This window comes from Onychomys torridus, chromosome 1 (genome assembly GCF_903995425.1).
Source record: "Onychomys torridus chromosome 1, mOncTor1.1, whole genome shotgun sequence".
Classification (NCBI taxonomy): domain Eukaryota; kingdom Metazoa; phylum Chordata; class Mammalia; order Rodentia; family Cricetidae; genus Onychomys; species Onychomys torridus.
The window spans coordinates 85,222,651-85,244,970 of record NC_050443.1 but is presented as its reverse complement, the minus strand read 5'-3'; the positions used below and the strand labels follow the sequence as shown (position 1 = coordinate 85,244,970).

At 37.8% G+C, this 22,320-nt stretch overlaps 2 protein-coding genes across 2 annotated transcripts; both read left to right on the top strand.

Moving 5' to 3' along the window:
- Positions 1 to 259: 259 nt before the first annotated feature.
- On the top strand, positions 260 to 1,378 carry LOC118571309 (olfactory receptor 226). The gene has a single exon (XM_036170236.1). The coding sequence runs from the start codon at positions 395 to 397 to the stop codon at positions 1,376 to 1,378; it is 984 nt and encodes a 327-aa protein (XP_036026129.1). The 5' UTR covers positions 260 to 394.
- Positions 1,379 to 12,607: 11,229 nt separating this feature from the next.
- On the top strand, positions 12,608 to 13,552 carry LOC118577073 (olfactory receptor 6-like). The gene has a single exon (XM_036177077.1). The coding sequence runs from the start codon at positions 12,608 to 12,610 to the stop codon at positions 13,550 to 13,552; it is 945 nt and encodes a 314-aa protein (XP_036032970.1).
- Positions 13,553 to 22,320: the final 8,768 nt, after the last annotated feature.

Below are 22,320 nucleotides of genomic sequence, written 5' to 3'. Positions count from 1 at the left end.
TCCAGCTATACAACTGTCTTGCTTATGCAGAGGGCCTAGTCCAGTCCTGTGGAGGCTCCACAGCTGTTGGTCTAAATTACTTTGGTTTGGTTGTCTCTGAAGGTTTCTCCATCATGATCTTGATACCCCTTGCTCATAGAATCCCTCTTCTCTCTCTTTGATTGGACTCCTAGAGCTTGGCCTGATGCTTGGCTGTGGATCATTGCATCTGATTGTAATTTATTTTTGTCTGTTTTCTTGGGTCATCACTCAGCTCAGTGAACAGCTGCTATTAACTGTATGTACCACATGTATTGCAGGCTATCAGAGTAAACTCACCAGGCTAGATTCTTGCTGCTGTTTTCTCAGACACTTTGGTCTCCTTTCTTGAAGAGCAGTAAACAAGACTGAAAGCATGGAACAAAGGAACCACAGTGGGCGAGTGAGTGAATTTGTGTTGCTGGGTTTCCCAGCTCCTGCACCACTGCGGGCACTACTGTTTTTCTTTTCTCTGCTGGCCTATGTGTTGGTGCTGACTGAAAATGCACTCATCATTACAGCAATTAGGAACCACCCCACCCTCCACAAACCCATGTATTTTTTCTTGGCTAATATGTCATTCCTGGAGATTTGGTATGTCACTGTTACAATTCCCAAGATGCTTGCTGGCTTCATTGGTTCCAATCAGAATCAGGGACAGCTGATTTCCTTCGAGGGCTGCATGACACAGCTCTACTTTTTCCTGGGCTTGGGCTGCACCGAGTGTGTCCTTCTTGCTGTTATGGCCTATGACCGCTATGTGGCTATTTGTCACCCCCTCCACTACCCTGTCATTGTCAGTAGCCGGCTGTGTGTGCAGATGGCAGCTGGATCCTGGGCTGGAGGTTTCGGCATCTCAATGGTTAAAGTTTTCCTCATTTCTCGTCTGTCTTATTGTGGCCCCAACACCATCAACCACTTTTTCTGTGATGTTTCTCCATTGCTCAACCTCTCATGCACTGACATGTCCACAGCAGAACTTACAGATTTTATCCTGGCCATTTTTATTCTGCTGGGGCCACTCTCTGTCACTGGAGCCTCCTACATGGCCATCACTGGTGCTGTGATGCGCATCCCCTCAGCTGCTGGCCGCCATAAAGCCTTTTCGACCTGTGCTTCCCACCTTACTGTTGTGATCATCTTCTATGCAGCCAGTATCTTCATCTATGCCAGGCCTAAGGCACTCTCAGCTTTTGACACCAACAAGTTGGTCTCTGTACTCTATGCAGTCATTGTACCATTGCTCAATCCCATCATTTACTGCTTGCGCAACCAAGAGGTTAAAAGAGCCCTACGTCGCACCCTGCACCTGCACCAGGGCCAGGATGCTAATGACAAGAAATCTGGCAGAGGTGGTTAGGTAGGGAGGAGTTGATAAGTCTGGTAAAACTTGGATTCGATTCCGATTTCCTCGTTCCTTCCTTCATTCTTTCCTTTGTTCCTTTTTATGCTCCTTCCTTCACTTCTTCGCTTCTTTGTTCCTTCCTCCCTTCCTCCCTCTCTCCCTCTCTCCTTCTCTCTCTCTCTCTCTCTCTCTCTCTCTCTCTCTCTCTAACTCTAAGTCTAAATCAGGGGGATTAAGTTAGGAGTCAGAGTTTCTAGTTCCTTCAACTAGTCCAGAAAAGGAAAAAGCATTTCAAGGTAGAGGTTGGATTTCTGCAGGATAGGGCTCTAGTTTATGGGTAAGATCTAGCCCAGTATTATATAGATATTTGTAGCTCATACAAATCAAGTGGATTAAAGAAAACATGGGCTATAAGAAGGAAAACACACAAGCCAATAACTAGTCTGTGAAATAACTGAAGCCCAGAAGGTGAATATTCTGTTGTGAGCTTCAAAGGAAGGAGATAAGAAACTAAGACTTTTAAGCAGATTTTCATGTATTCTGGGTTGCCATTGAGCTTTCCATGTAAAGAAAGGAGCCTGGAACTCCTGAGCCTCTTGCCTCTTCCTCTGAAGTTCTTGGATTGTAGCTATGTGTCTTTGTGAATGTGGACTAAGGCTTTGTGTTTGCTATGCAAGCACTCTACCAACTGATCTACATCACCAGCCCAAACTGTGAATTTTGGTGCTGGTAGTTTATTATTTCTTGGATCACAGTGGTTTCTGGCTCCATTTACATTTCCTGAGGTCATTGAATGAGTGATTTTTCATTTCCATGGCTGCATTTTAAGAAGACCAGCAGGGCTAGGGTTGTAGCTTAGTTAGTGGTACTTCCTACCACCTGTGAGACTGTGGCCAGTCCCAAGATTATGGAGAAACAAGAGTGAAGCACATAGAACTTGATACATGTACTTGTACATGTCCAGTGAATATGACTAGAGGAAGAGGATGAGGAGGAAGGTGTGGAAGAAGAGGAGACAATAAGTTCAGGAAGTTTCTCCAGGAGATTTCTTCACCAAATTCCATTAGAATGATCCAGATCCTCAGGGACTGACAAAGCTTCCCTAGGATACCTCACTTCTCCAGATGTCCATCTTAGTATATATTATTTTACATAGAACCCCAAATGTTTCCAAAGAACATGCACATAGCTTGACTTTGAAGAACTGAACTTAGTCTTTTAATAAATGAGTAGTGTAATGTATGTTTTCTTTCTAACTGTAACTTGGCTCTCATCAGCCAGTTCTCCAACAGTAACCCTTCCTCCATATTCGCCCTGGTCTCTGGTAACCACCATAGTTTTTCTCAATTTCTACGAGATCAATTTTTTTAAATTTTTCTAAATATATTTATTTTATTTTCTTCATATGGATATTTGTGTTTTCATTTTACATATCAGCCATGGGTTCCCCTGTCTGCCCCCACCCCTGCCTTCCCCCCAGCATCTCCCCCCAGCCCCATTTTTCCCAGGGCAAAGACTCCCCTGGAGATTCAGCTCAACCTGGTAGATTCAGTACAGGCAGGTCCAGTCCCCTCCTCCCAGGCTGAGCAAAGTGTCCCTGCCTAAGTCCCAGGTTCCAAACAGCCAGCTCATGCACTAAGGACAGGTCCGGGTCTTACTGACTGGGTGCCTCCCAAACAGTTCAAGCTATTCAACTGTCTCACTTATCCAGAGGGCCTGATCCAGTTGGGGGCTCCTCAGCTTTTGGTTCATAATTCATGTGTTTCCATTAGTTTGGCTATTCGTCCCTGTGATTTTTCCAATCTTGGTCTCAACAATTCACACTCTTACAATTCCTCCTTTTTCTCGACAATTGGACTCCTGGAGCTCCACCTGGGGCCTGGCAGAGGATCTCTGCATCCACTTCCATCAGTTATTGGATGAGAGGTCTAGCATGACAGTTAGGGTGTTTGGCCATCTGATCACCAGAGTAGGTCAGTTTGGGCTTTCTCTTGACCATTGCCAGTAGTCTACAGTGGAGGTATCATTGTGGATTTCTGGGGACCTCTCTAGCTGTTTGCTTCTTCCTGTTCTCATGTGGTCTTCAAGGGCATTTGCTCAGCTATAGTCATATCAGCATTGTTTGTAATAGCCAGAACCTGGAAGCAACCTAGATGCCTGTCAACTGAAGAATGGATAAAGAAAATATGGTACATATACACAATGGAGTACTACACAGCAGAGAAAAACAATGACATCATGAGGTTTGCAGGCAAATGGATGGATCTAGAAAAAATCATCCTGAGTGAGGTAACCCAGACTCAGAAAGACAAACATGGTATGTACTCACTCATAGGAGGATACTAGATGTAAAACAAAGATGACTAGACTGCTACACAACTCCAGGGAGGCTACCTAGAAAACGGGACCCTAAGAAAGACACAAGGATCGCCCAATGACAGAGAAGTGGATGAGATCTACATGAACAACCTGGACGACAGTGGGAGTAATGAAGGGCAAGGTTTGAGGGAAAGCGAGCTTAGGGGAGCAGGAGATCCCAGCTGGATCAAGAACAGAAAGGGAGAACAAGGAATAACAGACCATGATAAATGAAGACCACATGAGATCAACTTTTTCAGAGTTCACATGTGAATAACATCATAGTATGAATATTTGAATAACACTGGGAAAAAGACATATCCATAAGGTACACACAGACACACACACACACACACACACACATACACACACACATACACATACACACACATTGTCATATTACAGAATGTATACACACACATCACTATACCACTATGTGGCATATATATATATATATATATATATATATATATATATATATATATATAATTATGTGTCAATTAAAATAAAGAAATAATAGAAAAGCAAAACACTGGTATATTATCTTAAGACACACATAAACAAATTACACACATAAACAAATTAATGGACTGTTTCATGAATCTAGTTAAATTTATTTTAGAGAATTTTGTAACTTGGCATCACATCAACTTGCATATAGGAATAAGACAAAAAATGCCATGACTACAGGTAGAGGTTTAATTCAGGCATAATCAGGAATCTACTAATGGGTAGAGATTTAATTTTTCTGTCCAGGTCCCCTGGACACATGATCTTGGCAGTACCCAGAGCCTCCCTCGAATCAGGACAAATGCCTGTGTTAGCCTCCTGAGAAGACAGAGGTGTTTTCATCTAAGCCAACAGTAAGTGAGTGTGAGCTATATTCTCCTGTCTTTTTGTGTCAGTGCTGTGGTAATTTCCATGCAGCATAAACAAGTGCTGGACATTGACTTCAGAGAAGGTAAAAACCCACCCACAGTGGCCTCTCTAGTATAACTGTTTGAAGAGTTTTCCATCTTCTAAGAGGGCAGTTTCATTCTGGTGAGTGGCTAGAGGCACCAGGTGAAATTATTTAGGTCTGATGAAAGCTCTATGAGGAGCTATGTAAAATGTCAATAGGCACCATTTCTGGGCTTATACCGGGATTCTGGAGGAAATTAATAGAATAATGGAAGTTCAGTGCACAGTATATCTTTACTCAAGTTTGGAGAAATTTGGGTTGGTGGAGGATATTCAGAGCATTTGACAAGGATATAAAAGATATGTTTCTTGTTCTAGAAAAAAACATCTGTTAGGCTGTGTTGTCTCTTGAGAGTAAGTATTACAGAGTATAAAAGAATCTTGTAGCACAATGATAGGACACTTTTCATAATATAGAGATATGCAGGCTCAGTGTTCTTTATTCTGAAAATAAGTTGATAAAAATGGAGAGAGCTCTTCATTACTCTGGTTAAATATAGAGCTTACTAAGAAGAAAGAATATTAGTAGCAAACAGAGTGAAGCAGTATTTTAATAAAAAGGTATTCCTGTGTACATGAGAATTCATTAGCAGAAGATGGGGAAGAGCTAAGTGATGTGAACTTCAGTGGAGGCCAGAGTTCAATTTTAATTTCTCAGACCTTGGAAACATGTTTACTAGTTACTCTCTTAGGTATCTGAATCATAGTCCTCAGGATCAGAGTCTTGAGTTTTGCAACTGTTACTTCTTAAGTCTGGCACAATGGCTAACTGAGATGCTCCTCAACATATCAAACCCTGGCCTCCAGGTTCTCCCAGCACCCCTGAGTTCCTACCTGTTTACAGGTTCCTGGCTCTCATACTCCACACCCTACCCTGAGCTCTCTGCCCAGGGGCTGGGCTGCCCTTCACCCATCTGCTCTACTTTGTAACCAGTCCGTGCATGAATATTACTAAATATGGGCTCATAGTTATAGTCATGTGTGTCCTGAACCTTTAAAATACACAGGTAATAGGTCACAGGCAAGGAGAGAGATCTCTGAGTGTCTAGGGGCAGGAGGCACATATCTACGATAGTACATGTTTGACACATCCAGAGCTTGCACTTTTGGGATACTTTAACAACAATCATATTTCCAAGGTCTACTGTTATGTCTTTTAATTACAACAAACTTATTGCAGCTGTAAAGTCCTCACACCGGTGCTGAACCCTGTCATCTACTGCCTAAGGAACCAGGAAGTCAAGAATGCTATGAGCTGGGCGGTGATGGCACACGCCGTTAGCCGTTAATCCCAGCACTCGGGAGGCAGAGGCAGGCGGATCTCTGTGAGTTGGAGACATGAATTCCTAAAGAAGTCACAGTAGCAAAGTAAACAAAATAAAAACCTGAACTCAAAAGGGAAGGAAGACACTACTTATTGCTATTAAACTGTTATTTTTTGCTGTAGACATTTCAGTAACTTACAAATGGTATAGTGATTCAATATGTTAAATGTTTATTATAGATTAATTACATATAATTATGTTTAGAATTTATTTAATAATTGTAAAGTGTCAAAATAAAACTAATGCCCTCAAAAGTATCTATTGGTTCCCACCAGCTTTGAATAAATTCCAAGTTCCTTAGTTTTCCTTTCAAGTTTCTAAGTCTGGTCTTAATGATCCCATTTGTAATTTCATGCCATTCACATGGTGAGACTGTAAGAATGAATCTCATGTTGATATTAACACTAATTTTTAAAACTCAAATTTACGATCTAACATTTTTTACTATGTGCTGCCATTTAATATTAAAGAGACTCGGGAACTAAATTCCAAATCTACCTGAATAAAGAATATCTAAAATGGCAACTAATTTTCAGTTACAAAAAAATCTTAGTTTTGTTCGTTAAAATACTTATGGGATGAAAATGTACCAATAAATTACAACTAAAACCTAGGAAAAATGTTAGTTCATAGTAATGCACCAGTTTTGTTTTCTTGTCTTTATTTTTTATTTTAGATTTCCTTATTTTATTTTATGTGTGTAGATTTTTTTCCTGTATGTATGTATGTGTAATGTGTATGTCTGGTGCCTGTGAGGTTCAGAGGAGGGCATCAGTTCCTCTGGAACTGGAGTTTTGGTTGGTATGAATCATCAAGTGAGTGCTTTGTATTGAACACAGATCCTCAAAAAACAACTGATGAGTCATCTCTCCAGCTACAGATCCTTTGTTTTTTTGACAATTTTTCATGCCACTGAGACATAGTTTTAAAGGGAACTGAAACTGAATGTGGGATGTATGAGAACTTTCTTTACTATTTTTGAAACTTTTCTGTAAACCTAATATAAATCACAGTTAAAACGTGTATTTAAAAAAATGTTCTGAGTATATTAGTTTAGGTTGACTATCGTGTTGTTAGTATCTGAGATGACTTGCTTCAAGGCTCTTCTGACTTTCTAAGTTTCCACTGAGAGTCAGCCATTGTTCTGATGGGTTCTCCTTTATGTCTGACTTGAGTCTTTTCTCTTGCAGCTCTCTACACTTTCCTTCTTTCTTCTTCATATTTACTGTTTTAACTATGATAAACCAGGGGGATTTTCTTATCTTATCTGTTTTGTGTGTCTGTTGTGTGTTTCTTGTAATATGCTATTTACTAATAGTCTATTTATATTAAATAATTTAATAGAATTTGGGCTGGTTCCCATGGCTGATAAGGGTATGTTGTCCATTCCTTTTTGATTACAGTAAAGCGTACAGAAAACACATTAGTCTTTTGTGAAAATTCACTAAATACATGCATTTTCTTTATCTAGCAGTCTAAATGCTATCCATCGTGCCATGGAGCCAGGTAATGCATACATTTAAAAAATAGCTGATTAAAAAAGAGACTTAAACTAAATAATAATTATACATAGTCACTACTTTATGCATTTTTAACTCTTACAAATTATACCCACTCTTGAAATCTCGGCTAGATACTGGCATATGCGAGTAGACAGCCCCATCCAACCCAGAGAACAAGGGTCTGTGGGGATGAACTCCTAATTTTCTCTTAGGTGAAATTCCTTCTCTAAATTTTATGCTCCGTAGTTTCAGTTAGTAAAGTCCTGTGATCCCAGCCTCTCTAGAATTAATACCATCTCACCATGTAGCCAAAGGTTATAAATGGAGGAGGAAGAAGGGCAGGCTAGGCCCACTTTCCACCAAATTCTTACTAATCTAACAGATTCTCAGGGATTTGGTGAAAGAGCCAGCATGTTTCTCATTTCTCCAGGCACCTTCCACTCTTCCTGTCAGTTGCTTTTGACTACTAGAGTGCATCTTTTGGGCTTTCATTCTTAATAAATGTCCAGCACTGGATTTAGATTTTTGGACTATTTGGGGGCATAAATCATAGCAGAGATTGACAGATTACAAGGCTGTGGCAGCCTGACAGACAGAAGGAATTGACTCTTCCTCCTTAGCACACAGAAGGTATATTACAGAGATCCATTCAGGGACCTAATGTGTTTCAGAGTTCAAGGCAGTGGACATGGCCTGTATTCACTTTTGAGGCCAAATTACTTTGTCATCTCTTGTATATTCTAATCATTCCATAGTTTTTCCTGTGCTATTGTTTAAACTAAATCCTTTCTCAACTCATCCCTACTGATGAAATCCTGGCCAAGCTTCACATGCCAGCACAGACAATAGTTAACATTTGTGAGTTAGCCCCAAGAAGTTTTAGAGCTGTTTTTCTGCTGTTTTGAAGTTTTATTTCTGAGTATTCTTAGTTGACAGTTCTTCTTCCAGCTTCACTGAGTTACAGTTGACAAGTAAAAACTATTTATTTAAGGTGAATACTATGATTTAGCATATGTACATATTGTGAAATGATCACCCAACTCAAGCTAATTAGCATGTTCATCACATTACCTGTGCCTTTTTTTGTGTGTCTCACTCACTGCAAATTTCAACTATACACTTAATTATAAACTGCAGTCATTGTCATTATGCTGCACATTCAATCTTCAGAAATGATTCATCTTAGAACTGAAAAAAATCCACCCTTGGGCTAATGTGTCCTTTCCTTTCTGATGCCCTAGGACCAACAATCACAATTCTATTTTCTGTTAATGAATGAAAATTTTAATAAGTTTCCACACGTAGATGGGATCAGATGATATATAAATATATATCAATGATTCTGATTCATCTCACCACATGGACGTCTGGTAAATCTATGCTGCTGTGAGTAACAGAATATCCTTATTTTTAAAGAGTAAATAAGGCTGAAGCTGGTGATTTGGCTCAGTGCTTAGGAATATTTGTTGCTCTACAGAAGACCAAGATTCAATTCCTAGCACCCACATGACAGTTTATAATCCTTTGTAAATTCTAGTTTTTGGGAACCCAGTGCTCTTTTCTTGTGTCCATGGGCACCAGGTATGCATATAGTATGCATACATACACACATACGCACATACATACATACATACATACATACATACATACATACATACATACATAATACATACATGGAGGTGAAATACTCCTATACATAAACAATAAAATAAATAAATAAATTTAAAAATGAGAATAAATAATGTCTATTGCACAGATAAACCACAATTATTTTATTAATCTGTTCATGTTAGCTTACCTTCAGTGATCTTTTCTTAAAAAATACATTTGTTTTGTTTTGTTTTTTATGTCTCTTTGTCCTTTTTTATTTACATTTTTCTACTGATTTAAATTTAGGTTATTCTATTCCCTCTAGTTTCTTGATATACTGATGTAAGGTTTTGTGATTTTATTCATACCATATTAATAAATACAAATAAATGATTCAATATTAAACAGAACTTGGTAAGTAGACAGAAGTTCAGCTTCTCAAATTCTTTGCATAGCACACCAAGTTTTCTTGGAGCCAGGACAGGGTGATCTAAGTTGGTCCTTGGGGAGAAGGCACAAGAGAAAAAAAGATAAGCAAGTGCTGAATATATATCCTGTCTCTTCTTGTCTTGAAGTTGCCATAACTACCATGCAGCCCAAGGACCTGTTTGCTTCTCTTAGGAGTGTAAGACTCCACAGACTAACTCTCTTTCTCATAATCAGTGTAGATATCTTAAGAGTTTTCCATTCTCAGAGTAAAGAAAGGTGGATGATGGTTAGAGGTTGGTGATAGCAAGAGAGGTTGACGGACCCAGAAGAAGGTTCCCAGAAAGATGAGGAGAGTCTCAGTGGTTAGAGGCTGTCTTCTTTAACAAGAGAAAAAATATTCCAGGGATACAAAATGGGTAACAAAGAATCAACATACCTTTACTTAAAGTCAGGCAATTGTGACAAATGTATACCTTGTAGCTGTTAGAGGCACAGAAAATACATTTTTTTTTTTTAACTCTAGAAGAGGTCAGTGAGTGTTGGTGTCCCTTAGAATAAGAAGATTCAGGACTGTGAAAAAGAGGGAACAGATAAGATGAGATGAGTCAGGAATCACAGATGAGATGATTCTGTTTTCCTTTAGGCTTCATACTAGATCATAAATTATGAAGCAAGAATTGGATGTGCTGGATTAATGAAAACAATTCACTTAAAAAGTAAGTTAGAAAAAAGTCACAAATGATCTATAATTCAGATATTTTTCATGGATGCTATGATTCAATTTTGGAACAAATTCTGATTATTTTGTTCCCTGAACTTTAATAGGAAAAGTGAACAAAAGAAAGAGAAGGATAACTGTGTCTATGAGTACACATGAGTGAAACATGCACATTTTTATGATTGAGTAAGTATATGTGGGTATAATGTAACTCAATGGTAGTCAACTACTAATAGGAGCTGATTATTAATTGAGTCTATGTTAAGTGCCTCCTATGCACTGTTTTATTCAATTCTTACATCTCAGGTGAAGTTTATATGTGCCTTCATGACTTTTCATTTTTACAGGAGAGGAAATGGGAGGGCATACTTGTTCAGTGATGCAGAACACAGAGATACCAAGTATTATTGTAAAGAAGATTGAAACCTTGCCCTGACTGCAAAATCCATGCTCTTAGATTGCATGTAGAGGTGAGTATGAGGTAAAGTGTGTGGCTCTTGACAGAAGTGTAGATTGTTATACATGGGATGAGTTTATACCAGGTGTCTTTCCTGAGCTCTCTTTATCTTAATGCAGGGTCACTTGTTGAACCTTGAGTGGGTCTTTTCTGATAGTCTGGCTAGCCAACTTGCTCCAGTATTCTTTTATTCTAGCATGCTGGGATTACAGACAGGTCACCATGCACACCTACCATTTACATGGGTGTTGGGGATCTGAACCCAAGTCCTCATGCTTGATGACAAGTTCTGCATCCACTGAGACATCTTCACAGCCTTTTGATATAGTTCTTGTAGATGTCTCCTAAGTGGACATTTCCAATAGTTACTATAATATACAAAGTTCAATAGACTCCAACTGATGAAATCGTGGTGGGTCAAAGGACTATAGCTAAAATATCACTCAAAAAAACTAAACTTATTGAGGATTATATGGTTGAATGCTAATCTCCATCTTTTTTTCTGAAATGAACAAATTTGTGTTCAGTAATTTCCCAGTTAAACAGAAATAGAATTGATGTAGAGGAACAAATATGTGTATCTTCTCTAACAAACGATCTTGGAATGGTACTGACATTCCAAGTCACTGTCTGTAGATAAGAGTATTAGGGTAAAAGTAATTTTTTTTCAAACAAAAGTACTTTATTCTGGTTTCTTAAAACATTCTCTAAAACAGAGAACACTCACAAGCACATTCATCAAAATAAGGCCCATTTTGATTATTTTCAGATGGTCTTGAAAGACAAAGCGCCATGCGCCATTCTATACAGCTGCCATGTTAGATTCCGTGTTTAACAGTATAGAAACAAGAGTCTGCTAAAACTTTTTGGAGTCAGAAACCTTCCAGTTATAATAAATGTTCCATCATATATGAAATAAACTGTAATTTACTAGCAAATACATATGTGAACTTTTTCTTCATATTTCTATTAATTTTAAAGACTAAAATACACACAGAGTGAGCCTAGATTTTTCTTAAGTATTTTATTTTTGAGAATTCCATATATGAGAACTTTATGTACACCCCTCATCATCCCACCCACAAAACCTAATGATCCCGTTTAATGTGGCATGTACACACACATATTTAGGGCTGACCACTTGTGATTTGGTAACCTATAAAAGGGGTCATGCACGGAGAAAATAGAAGTTCCCTCTTTCAGCATCCACTGATGCTTGAATGCCTTCATGTAGGGATAGGACCTTGTGAAAATTTTCTCATTTGGATTGGTACATCAACTGGTCTTGTTTAGGGAATCATATTTGTTGAAATTCAATGAGTACACATTTTCTATCACATCTAGAAGACATCAGCAGCAGATGGCTTCATCATCCAGCTCTTTCATCATCCTTTCATCCCCCTTCTGCAATATTTCTTTAGATTTAGGTGTAGAGATTACACTGCAGATGTATGAATTGGAATTGGGTACTACACAGCCACTTACTTTTCATTTTGAACAATTATGGATCTTTGTAATATCTTCTCTCTGCTGAGAAAGGAAGTTTGCTGAGATGTGAGACTATACTTAGCTGGCTGGTCTGGTATATAAGCTGCATGACCCTCATCATACCTGAGAGTAAAGGAAAACTCAGCAGCAGACAAGATTCTAGTGAACTCACCAAGGTGTGTTGGTATATGGGCAGAAGCAAAAGTGACTTTTGATTCTGGAAAAATTTTCTAAAAAATATTTTGAAGGAAATTATTTTATCCCATTGGAGAGTCTTTATTAATACAAATTTTATTATGAATCTTATTCACAAGAACAGTGAATTACTAACACATTTTTTTTATCTGATGTCCTAGATAATTGCTATATTTGTGGAACTACCGTAGAAGACTTCAACACTTCCCAGTACCTTTGGTTATGCTGGACATGAACATCACTCTCGTCAGTGAGTTCATCCTGGTGGGCTTCCCTACAGCCCCTTGGCTACAGGTCCTCCTGTTCTTTCTTTTCCTTGTGGTCTATATGTTGATTATAGCAGAGAATCTTATAATTATATTCACTGTCTGGGCCACTGGCTCCCTCCACAAGCCCATGTACTATTTCCTAAGTAGCATGTCCTTCCTAGAGATCTGGTATGTCTCTGTCACTGTCCCTAAGATGCTAGATGGATTCCTCCTGCAGAGACGGCACATCTCCTTCACAGGCTGCATGACCCAGCTCTATTTCTTTATCTCACTTGCCTGCACAGAGTGTGTGCTCCTGTCAGCTATGGCCTATGATCGCTATGTGGCCATCTGCCACCCTCTCCGGTATCCAGTCATTATGACCACAGTTTACTGTATACAGCTGATGGCCCTTTCCTATTTCAGTGGTTTCATGGTCTCTGTTGTCAAAGTCTATTTCATTTCACATGTTGCATTCTGTGGCTCCAATGTCATGAACCACTTTTTCTGTGATATCTCACCAATCCTCAAATTGGCATGCAAAGACATGTCCACAGCTGAGTTAGTAGACTTTGCTTTGGCTATTGTCATCCTCGTCTTTCCTCTTATCACCACTGTGCTCTCCTATGTCTACATAGTGTCCACCATTCTGCGCATACCCTCCACCCAGGGAAGAAAGAAAGCCTTTTCTACCTGTGCCTCCCACCTCACTGTGGTCATAATTTATTACACAGCTATGATTTTCATGTACGTCCGACCCAGAGCTATCGCATCTTTTAATTCCAACAAACTCATCTCTGCTGTGTATGCAGTACTTACACCCATGCTGAATCCTTTCATCTACTGCCTAAGGAACCAGGAAGTCAAGGATGCTATCAAGAAGACCTTGGGAGGTGGTCAGTGCTTCCTGCTCAGCTGATCCCCTTGCCTTGAGACAAAGACATTGCTAGTGTAATTTATGAGAGTTATCTGGTCCTTTTATTAATAACTTCACTTCACAAAGTTGGATTTGTAAAGAAATCACAGTACAGGCAAAACCAATAAATAAATAAATAAATAAATAAATAAATAAATAAATACCTAATCTTTATCACTTCAACCTTGAGCTTTTATTAACAACTCCAGATAGCTATAGCACCTTGAAATTATTTTATACTAGTAGACATATAAGATATAGAAGCTATTGCTAGTATTCCACTCAAAATAAGCTATTTGATTCTCAGAGCACTTTATGGTTAGCTGGCTGATATTGCAAATTGAGAAAATGAAGTACAATGAGGTTAAACACATTGTCCATGGCTGAAACTAAATTAATATCAAAGCCTTTGCCTGAGTCCAGCAAATTTTGCTTAAAAATATATTCTATCAGGTTCTCTCTGCATCTCTAATCAGTAATAATAACTCTAGAGGACATTAGCCATCAAAGATTGATTTCTGTAAGGAAAAGTACAATCTAGTGATTAATGTACATAGAGAGATGTGATGACAACTTATAGCAGTACTGTATTGATTGTATTATTTGTAATTGTGCTGTTATTGCTGAAGAATACTATTGGTTTAAATAATAACAATTATAATTTTGTAACTCTTCTATGCTTAGCTCTGTTTTTCTAAATATTTCTCTGTAGAAGTGTAGAATTGTTTCATACGTCAAAAATTGATGTTCCTGAAACTTTTACCAAGTGAACAGTAGTTACTGATACTGATGTAGGAGCAAGGTGAGTTGAGTAGGCAGCCTTGGCTGGAGCACCTTTTCATCATAGATGATGGGTTCTCAGTTTTCAGTTTGTGTTTCAGTTATGTTAAGCCTATGCATTGTTTATCACTATTTCTCCATTCTACCTCCATGCTTTGCTTTATGGGCTTCTTTTTCTTTGTATAGTTTATTGCCAAGGAGGAAAGAGGAGTTGATCAAATGGACTTCAGTCTATTAGCCTCTGGTTTCATTCAATTGGGCCAATGGAAAGTGTCATCAGGAAATGGAGAGAGAGAGAGAGAGAGAGAGAGAGAGAGAGAGAGAGAGAGAGAGAGTTAATGAGAATATTTAAGAATTTTTTTTCACTGGATGAAGTGACCCTATGAATTGTAACAACTTGTGAGCCAGGATCCCCTTTTTTGGGTTGTTTAATCAGAGTAAACAGACTATACTATAAGATCCGAGGAAGAATTTTTAAGTATGTTATTTCAAGCACTTCTTATCAATCACTGAATTTCACTACCTCCTAGAATAAAACCCATTTTAAAAAATATCCCTTTGGGATTGAGTAAGTGGGAAAATATTGGGAGAATGGATGAACATTCCAGGTTAATATTTAGCTTAAGATTCTGGGACTAGGGTTGACACAGTTGGTAACGTGTGGGCTACACAAATATGAGGACCTGAGTTTGAACCTTAGTACTCATGTAAAAAATTTGGGCATAGTGGGACATGCTTGTAATCTCAGTGGTGGAGGGTCACAGACAGATTGATTACTAGAGCTTGCTTGTCAGCCAGCCTAGCCAAACTGGTACGGTCTAGGTAAAAATGAAAGACATTCCCCCCCCCAAAAAAAAATTAATGACTTCCCGAAGAATGACACTCGAGATTGTCCTCTGGCTTCCACATGCATGAGTACACATGTGCACACACACGCACCTACTATATTCACCCACATACACAAAGACTTTGGTGTTACCAATTGTTAGCTCTGTAACTTTCATAGGTCATTAGAATTTCAGTTTCCTCACCTGTAAAGTGTGTATCATAATATCTAAATTCAAAATTGGCAAGAAGATTAAAAGATTATATATATATATATATATATATATATATATATATATATATATCATGGAGCTTGGTATAACTTTTTCTAAGTTATTCAGTGAAGTCCAAGATAAGTTGAGTGTTTCAAAAATATTTTTAAGAATAAGATCCTGGATACTTTATGAGGCTCACCTCTTTTTTTCCAGTTTTCAGATTGTGGTGATTGATACCACATCTGCCAAGAAGAAATTATTGCTGTTTGTGTTTAACTTCCATATAGCATTAACAGTATCTTGGTTATAGCACTCTACCCTGTAAATAATAATTTGGATGTAAACATAATTTCTCACTCTAGATTGTAAGTTTCTTACATATCTCTTTATGGCTCAGTTCCCAAAATTAATCCTAATTAATATGCAGTCAATTGTCAATAACCTTATGATGACTCATTCCCTGTCTTAACACATAATATTTTTAATATATAGCCATCATGACTATACCTCCCAAAATTTTCTAGCATATCTCCAATTTTAAAATACTATATTCTTCCCAAAATGTTTAAACTTTTGGTTTTATGACTGATGTGACTATCCTGGATTTTCTTTGTCTATTTCAACAGTTTTTATAGACTAAGGTTAGAAAGCTTAAAAACATTAGTTTTAAGCTCTTCACTTATCTTTAAATGCTTCTCTGAGACTTATTATTATGTTTCAATTTTAATTGACGATTATAATTATAAAAGTTTATAGGGGACAGTAGATTTGACATAGATTCACAGTATGGAATGATTAAGGCATTTTTAATTTCTCATATTTTTATGATGAATGAAAACACAGTCTAACATTTCAACAATTTTAAAGTATATGGTATACTTCTACTATTTGATATTGTCACTGATCTGAACAATAAATCACTAAAGCTCATCTAATCACCAAGTCAACCTTTAGAAGGGGAAGATATTGTCATATGTGACAACATGGATGGATCTTGGAGACTGTAAAATAAGCCAAGCACAGGAAGACAAATGCTACATGGTACTAGGTGCATATGGAATCTATCTGATGTGTTAACTCACACACGGATTGTGTGCTGGGGGAGGTAAGGTGTGGGGCAATCCTTAGCTTATGTGGATTAAGGCAGTTATGATTCACTGGTCATTCATCAGCAACTGCAACTTGTTCTATGGCCGAGATAAGAGTTCTAGAGTCAAAAACTGTCTCTGACATTCAACACAAAGAATTTTACTTAGTCTTTGTGGGAATGTTATAAGTAATAAATTCTCCTTTTGCTTAATAGAATTTGAGTGAATGTTGCTATTAGAATGTTGCTAATGCAGGCACCATAGGAAAATCATTACTTGTTCTGAACCAATGTTTTCTGATCATAAAACAGAAAAGAATAATAACCTTTTACAGATCTGAAGACTTTGCCATGGATTAGGCATATAGATTACCAATATTAATCTCAGTTTCTTGTGAATGGTTTCTCTGATGGTGCTTTTATGGCTTTGTCATTGGAAAGCTCACATGTTTAAAACAGAAATAATCTTAGTCTTCTTAATGTCTGAAGAATGCTATAGTATTAAATCACATACTTTAATACTTCAAAGGTTTCTCAAATATCTGGGATATCCTAGAGTGGCAATGTTTCAGTTATTAATAACTGTAGTAAGCCTAAGAAAGGTGGGAAATCAGCTTTTTGTTAGCATACATAGAACAATATCATATACACCCCACATTAACAACCAGTTATAGTAGTTATTTTCTTTGAATTCTTAATTTTTTACTTGTTATATAATGAAGTCTTTGATTGAATGAATAAACTGATATGATATTTGTATTTTTATAAAAATAAATTCACATTTTGTTTTTAGTTACAGAGTTAGTACAGAAATGTGCTTACATGACTGTTGTAAAGATCACACCAAATTTTTATCAGCTAAATTTTTCTTGGTCTTATCTAATAGAAGAATGTTTAACAGACTGAGAAAATAATCATATGCAATAATTTTTAGCTTTTGCCATTTAAATTGCTGTTGTCAAAGAGAGGTGTATGAAGAAATTAGATTGTAGGCTAAAACATATTTTCACATATTTTTGAGGATCTGTGTCCTCAACTTGTTAATAGATGATCAGGTCTGGATCATTTCTGACTAGGTCTGAACCACATAAGGTCATTTCCTGTTCCATTGGCCTAATTTCCAGGCTTTCAAAAGCCTGAACATTTTCCTTGTTCCTTTTCTTTATTTCAGAGTCTAATCATAGTTGTTTATCTAGTTCTCTGAAAATAAGAGGAGAGATGGAAAAACTGTTTCATGTATACCTTTCCTACTTTCCTCTTTCCTCCCCTCCTTTTTGCTTTCCTCTTGGATCTCTAAGAATGGATATTCCTGTTACCAAGCTTCTAAAAGGAAGAGCCAAGAGAATTCTTTTTAAAAGATAAGAGGGCCAATATCATGCTACATAGAAGACAAAACTGTCAAATTTGTTTTAGCCTCTATGTTCATTTTCCTAGCCCTGTGTATAATTACTTATTTTTAATGCTTAGTAGAAGAAAGTGGACACAAAGTTTTGTTTCTCCTTAGAGCCTAATATGTATCAAAACTTCTATGAAATTCTTTTGTGTATGCTTTTTATTACTTCAGCTGCATCCTCTTTCAAATAATATTAACATATTAAAGAGACACAGTTACTCTATCACAGAGAAGGAGGAAAAGAAAGGCTTGGGATCTATCCAGGTCTGGGTTCTGTCTGGGAGGAACAGTGGGGGAGGAGTCAACATATAAAGCAGCCAGGGATTGTTGGCAGAGAAACAGGTCAAGAGCAAGAGTCACAGCAAGAGTGAAAAAAGACTGAGAAATACAGTGAACATTGACAGAGAAAAATCACAGACACCACAAAAATCTCTCCCATCCTGGGCTCTAGTGGTATCAAACAAGCTCAAGAGTAAGTGCAAATTTTGGATTTAAATTTTTCTAATATATGCAAATTAAAGTGATATTTCATTTTCCTTGGATCAATAACAGAATGAGTTACCATTTTCTTGGACTCTGGACCTTGTAGTCTTTTCAGTAGAGAAGAATAAAAACTGTGAAACTCTTAGGCTTTATTGAGAAATAACTTTCCAAAATCTAGAACAGGCTATTCCAAAGACTGCTTCTTTCTTTTCGTTTTTGTCACCTTCTGGTTTTTAACCCCTTTCAGAAGCAAAGACAACGATTCATATGTGATAAAGTTTGTGTTCAAGAGGACACCTTTCCATTAGTCTGGTAGAAGACAACTAAATCAAGATATTTAAACTAAACTCAAACTAGGTGACCTGCTTCACCAGGGCAGCAAAGAATAATATCAATAAAATATGGTTAGTGAGATATCCAGTCTTAACTGCATTTCACAACAAATTTGCTTATCAAGGGTCAAACACAACCCAAGGACTGTGATAGAAAATAGAGATGATAAGGTAAGTCAAAATCAGATGAAACTGGTATTTTCAAGGTGTTCATAGATCTATCAATGACAGGTAAGCAAAATAAAATGTTACCATGTGATGCTTGAGGGTGCAAAATGTTACAAAATCATAGGTTGCAATGAAAAACAGCTGGAAGGTGGTAAGTGTGTGAGGAAGGAACTGGATGGCCATTTGGCAGAGGATAATATCTGAACAAGTACTTTTCTAGACTCATGAATTAGGAAGAATTTCAGGAAAAAGGGAGAGTATGTGTGACTGGACCACAGTGAAGAGTGACATACTGAAGAGCTTCACACTTTTCAAAGTAGCTTAAGCTTGTGTTGGGTATCTAGCAAAGAAAGAATATTAGAATTTAGAGGAATATAGAGCTTAGATCTTAAGGGGCACATACAGCAATGTGAGGAGTACAGGAAGAAATGGATGGATTTAATGCATATGTTCACATTCATATTTAAGTAAGGTCACTCAGACTGCAGATAGGAATGGTATTTAGTACTGTCTTAAACATCCAGTACACATTCTGCCAGTATCTGTGAGGGTCCCAGAGCCATTCCCTGCACGCTGTTTTCTACTCAAACTTGGAAGTTTGCTTTTCGTTTTAATCCAGCCTTCCACCTGGGGTAAACACACTCCCTTCCTTTGTAGTACTCCTCTAGGGCTCATCTCATTTCCTCTTACTTTTTCATGAAACCTATCTCTCACCTGGAGCACCTTCTTGGTCACCTACATCAGTTCTTTTTCTTTGACTCTGCAAGCAAGCCACTGTCTTTCTCTGAACCAATATTCCAATCCTCCCAAATACTTTCTAAGAATTAAAAAGTACATAGAGCATAGTTAATCTGTGGCTGGATCAGAGGTCTGTGTGCTGTAGAAGGGTGGTCAGGCAAACTCAGATGGTATTTAATGAAGAGTATTACAAATGTTAGGGGTCCTTAAATGTTTTATAAACTTGAAAGTTTCTAATGAGAAACCATTTTAGACATTGGTAACTTTGAACTGATCATAAAAGCTCTGGACAAGAACTAGAAGCTAGATGGGCCAGAAACCTAGGGTAGAGCCAAACAAAACTGACCCAAAAAAGACCCAAAAACACTTCAATGAAATGATTCTTAATAATATTATGCGCTACTCATAGATCAGTACCTAGCCCAATCATCACTAAAGAGGCTTCCTATGGCAGCTGATGGTAACAGATGCAGAGATCTACTTCTAAACATTACGCAGAGCTCTGGGAACCCTGTGAAAGAGGGCGAGGAATGATTGTGGGAGCTGGAGGGGTCAACAGCACTGGAAGAACATAGCCTACAGAATCAATTAAGCAGGGCTCATAGGGGCTCACAGAGACTGAAGCAGCAATCACCAAGCCTGCATGGATCTATGCTACATCCTCTGTATACATCCTGTGGTTGTTTAGCTTGGGCTGTTTGTGGGACTCCTAACAATGGGAGTGGGGTGTCTCTGATTCTTTTATCTGCTTTTGGGACCCTTTTCCTTTTATTGGGTTGTCTCATCCAGCCTTGATATGAGGGTTTTTACCTAGTCTTACTGCATCTTGTTATGCCATGTTTAGTTGATATCATTGGGAGGTCTGCTCTTTTCTGAAAAGAAAAGGAGGAACAGTGGATTTTGGGTAGAGGGGAGGTGTGTGTGGAGGCTGGCAAAAATGGAGGGAGGGAGGCTGTAGTCAGGATGTATTATATGAGAAAAGAATAACTAAAAAGAAAAACTTAAAAGCTCAGCTTCCATGTACAAGCTAAATTATAGATGTAGAATTCGAGTAAAAGGTCTTGGAAAAAGAAAATCATTTTCATTTTAAGGATCAAGATGAAAGATCATGAAGGATCTGTATGTGATCAGTATAGAAAAGAATGGGTTATTCATACAGAATTATTTGAAGAATAAATTAGGAATATAGAATAAGGGGTATATGTGTATATGTATACACACATACATCAAGGGGGGAGACATATTTGAAGGAATGCTATTGCTATACAGTAAAAATAAAGTAGAAGTGATATAGGTTCTGGAGAATGACAATCTTACGTTGTAATTCCATCTCTGCCACTAGTAGCTCATGTGATTTTATATTTATATTTACTCCTTTACTTATAATGTGGAACCAGTAATAGCTACCTTATTATGGTGTGGTGAGGATTAAGTGATATGACATCTAGAAAAGTAATGGTACATATTTTGCCATGTGATATACTCAATAACTTATTACTGTTATCACTATAGATTACACGATCTTGGAGTGACCAAAAACTGTCATGAAGAATGCAGGTAGTAAAAGAAAGGTAGAAAAACTTGGTGAATATTCAGCAAGGTGAAAATGTAGGGCAGAAACCTCATGTGGTCCTCAGCTACCAACCCAGAGAGATGGAGCCTGGATATGGATCTAGGCAATGCTTAAAGTGATACAGTCTTACCAATGGTTTTAAGATAAACAAGTAACTCAACCATAACGGAATCATGGCCAATACTAGAGGTTTTATAACAGAGACTCAACCCCTTTTCCACATGTGGCCAGTGTGACAAGAGGTGTCTGTCAATCTGTTGTTATAAGTGAAAGATTAGTAGGTTCTATAAGAAAGTGTACAGAGAGCTAATCCTATATAACCCCACCCACCAGCTTTCTCATTGCTCATCCCCCTTCTCTCTGCCCCAATTATTTCCAATCAAAATCCAACTCCATCATTCACTTCCATCTCCTCACTCTGTACTTTTACATTTTTGGTTTTCTTTCCTTGGTAGTTACCTCCCTTTTCAAAACCCTGCAATGCTTTATGTAGTCCAAACTGTCTATTCAAGGCTTTCTGAGTTCCCTAGACAGAATCTTGGATTCTCAATGTATTTGATATTTTAATGTGATACTTATTACATATGACTTTGTTTTGTTCTCTAGGTCATTTGCTAAATAACTGCAATGCTTCCCATCTACAGGGCTAATAAACGCATAGGAGGAGAAAGTAAAAAGTGGGTTCAATGAGTGGAAAGTATCTTGTTTGAATTTTTTTCCTTGTTGGCCTTGGATTCACTATGATACCTCTCCCTTACCCACTGAATGCTACGGTTATAGGTATGCACAACTACACTTGTTACAAACTGACAATTTAAGATGGAAAGGACTTGGATATTTCTGGAGAGGTAGTCATAGAAAGGGGGCAGTAGAAGAAAAGGAAATCAAGAGGAGTTAGTAGATATCCAATGTTCTAAAGCAGACACAGAAGTATGATCAGTAAAGAACAGGATGATTACTATGTTTTTTTATTTAAGATTTTTTTTTTTTTTACTCATTTTACATACCAACCACAGATCTCCCTCCATCCCTCCAGCCTTCCCCACTCCCACACCACATCACTCCTCCAAAAGGGTAAGGCCTCCCATGGGGAGTTAGTAAAGCCTGGTAAATTCAGTTGAGGCAGCTTCAAGGCCCTCCCCACTGAATCAAAGCTGAGCAAGGTGTCCCACCTTAG

Bases quoted from the DNA above. Each gene is read 5' to 3' on its own strand.
- LOC118571309 (XM_036170236.1), top strand. From the start codon at position 395: ATGGAACAAAGGAACCACAGTGGGCGAGTGAGTGAATTTGTGTTGCTG.
- LOC118577073 (XM_036177077.1), top strand. From the start codon at position 12,608: ATGCTGGACATGAACATCACTCTCGTCAGTGAGTTCATCCTGGTGGGC.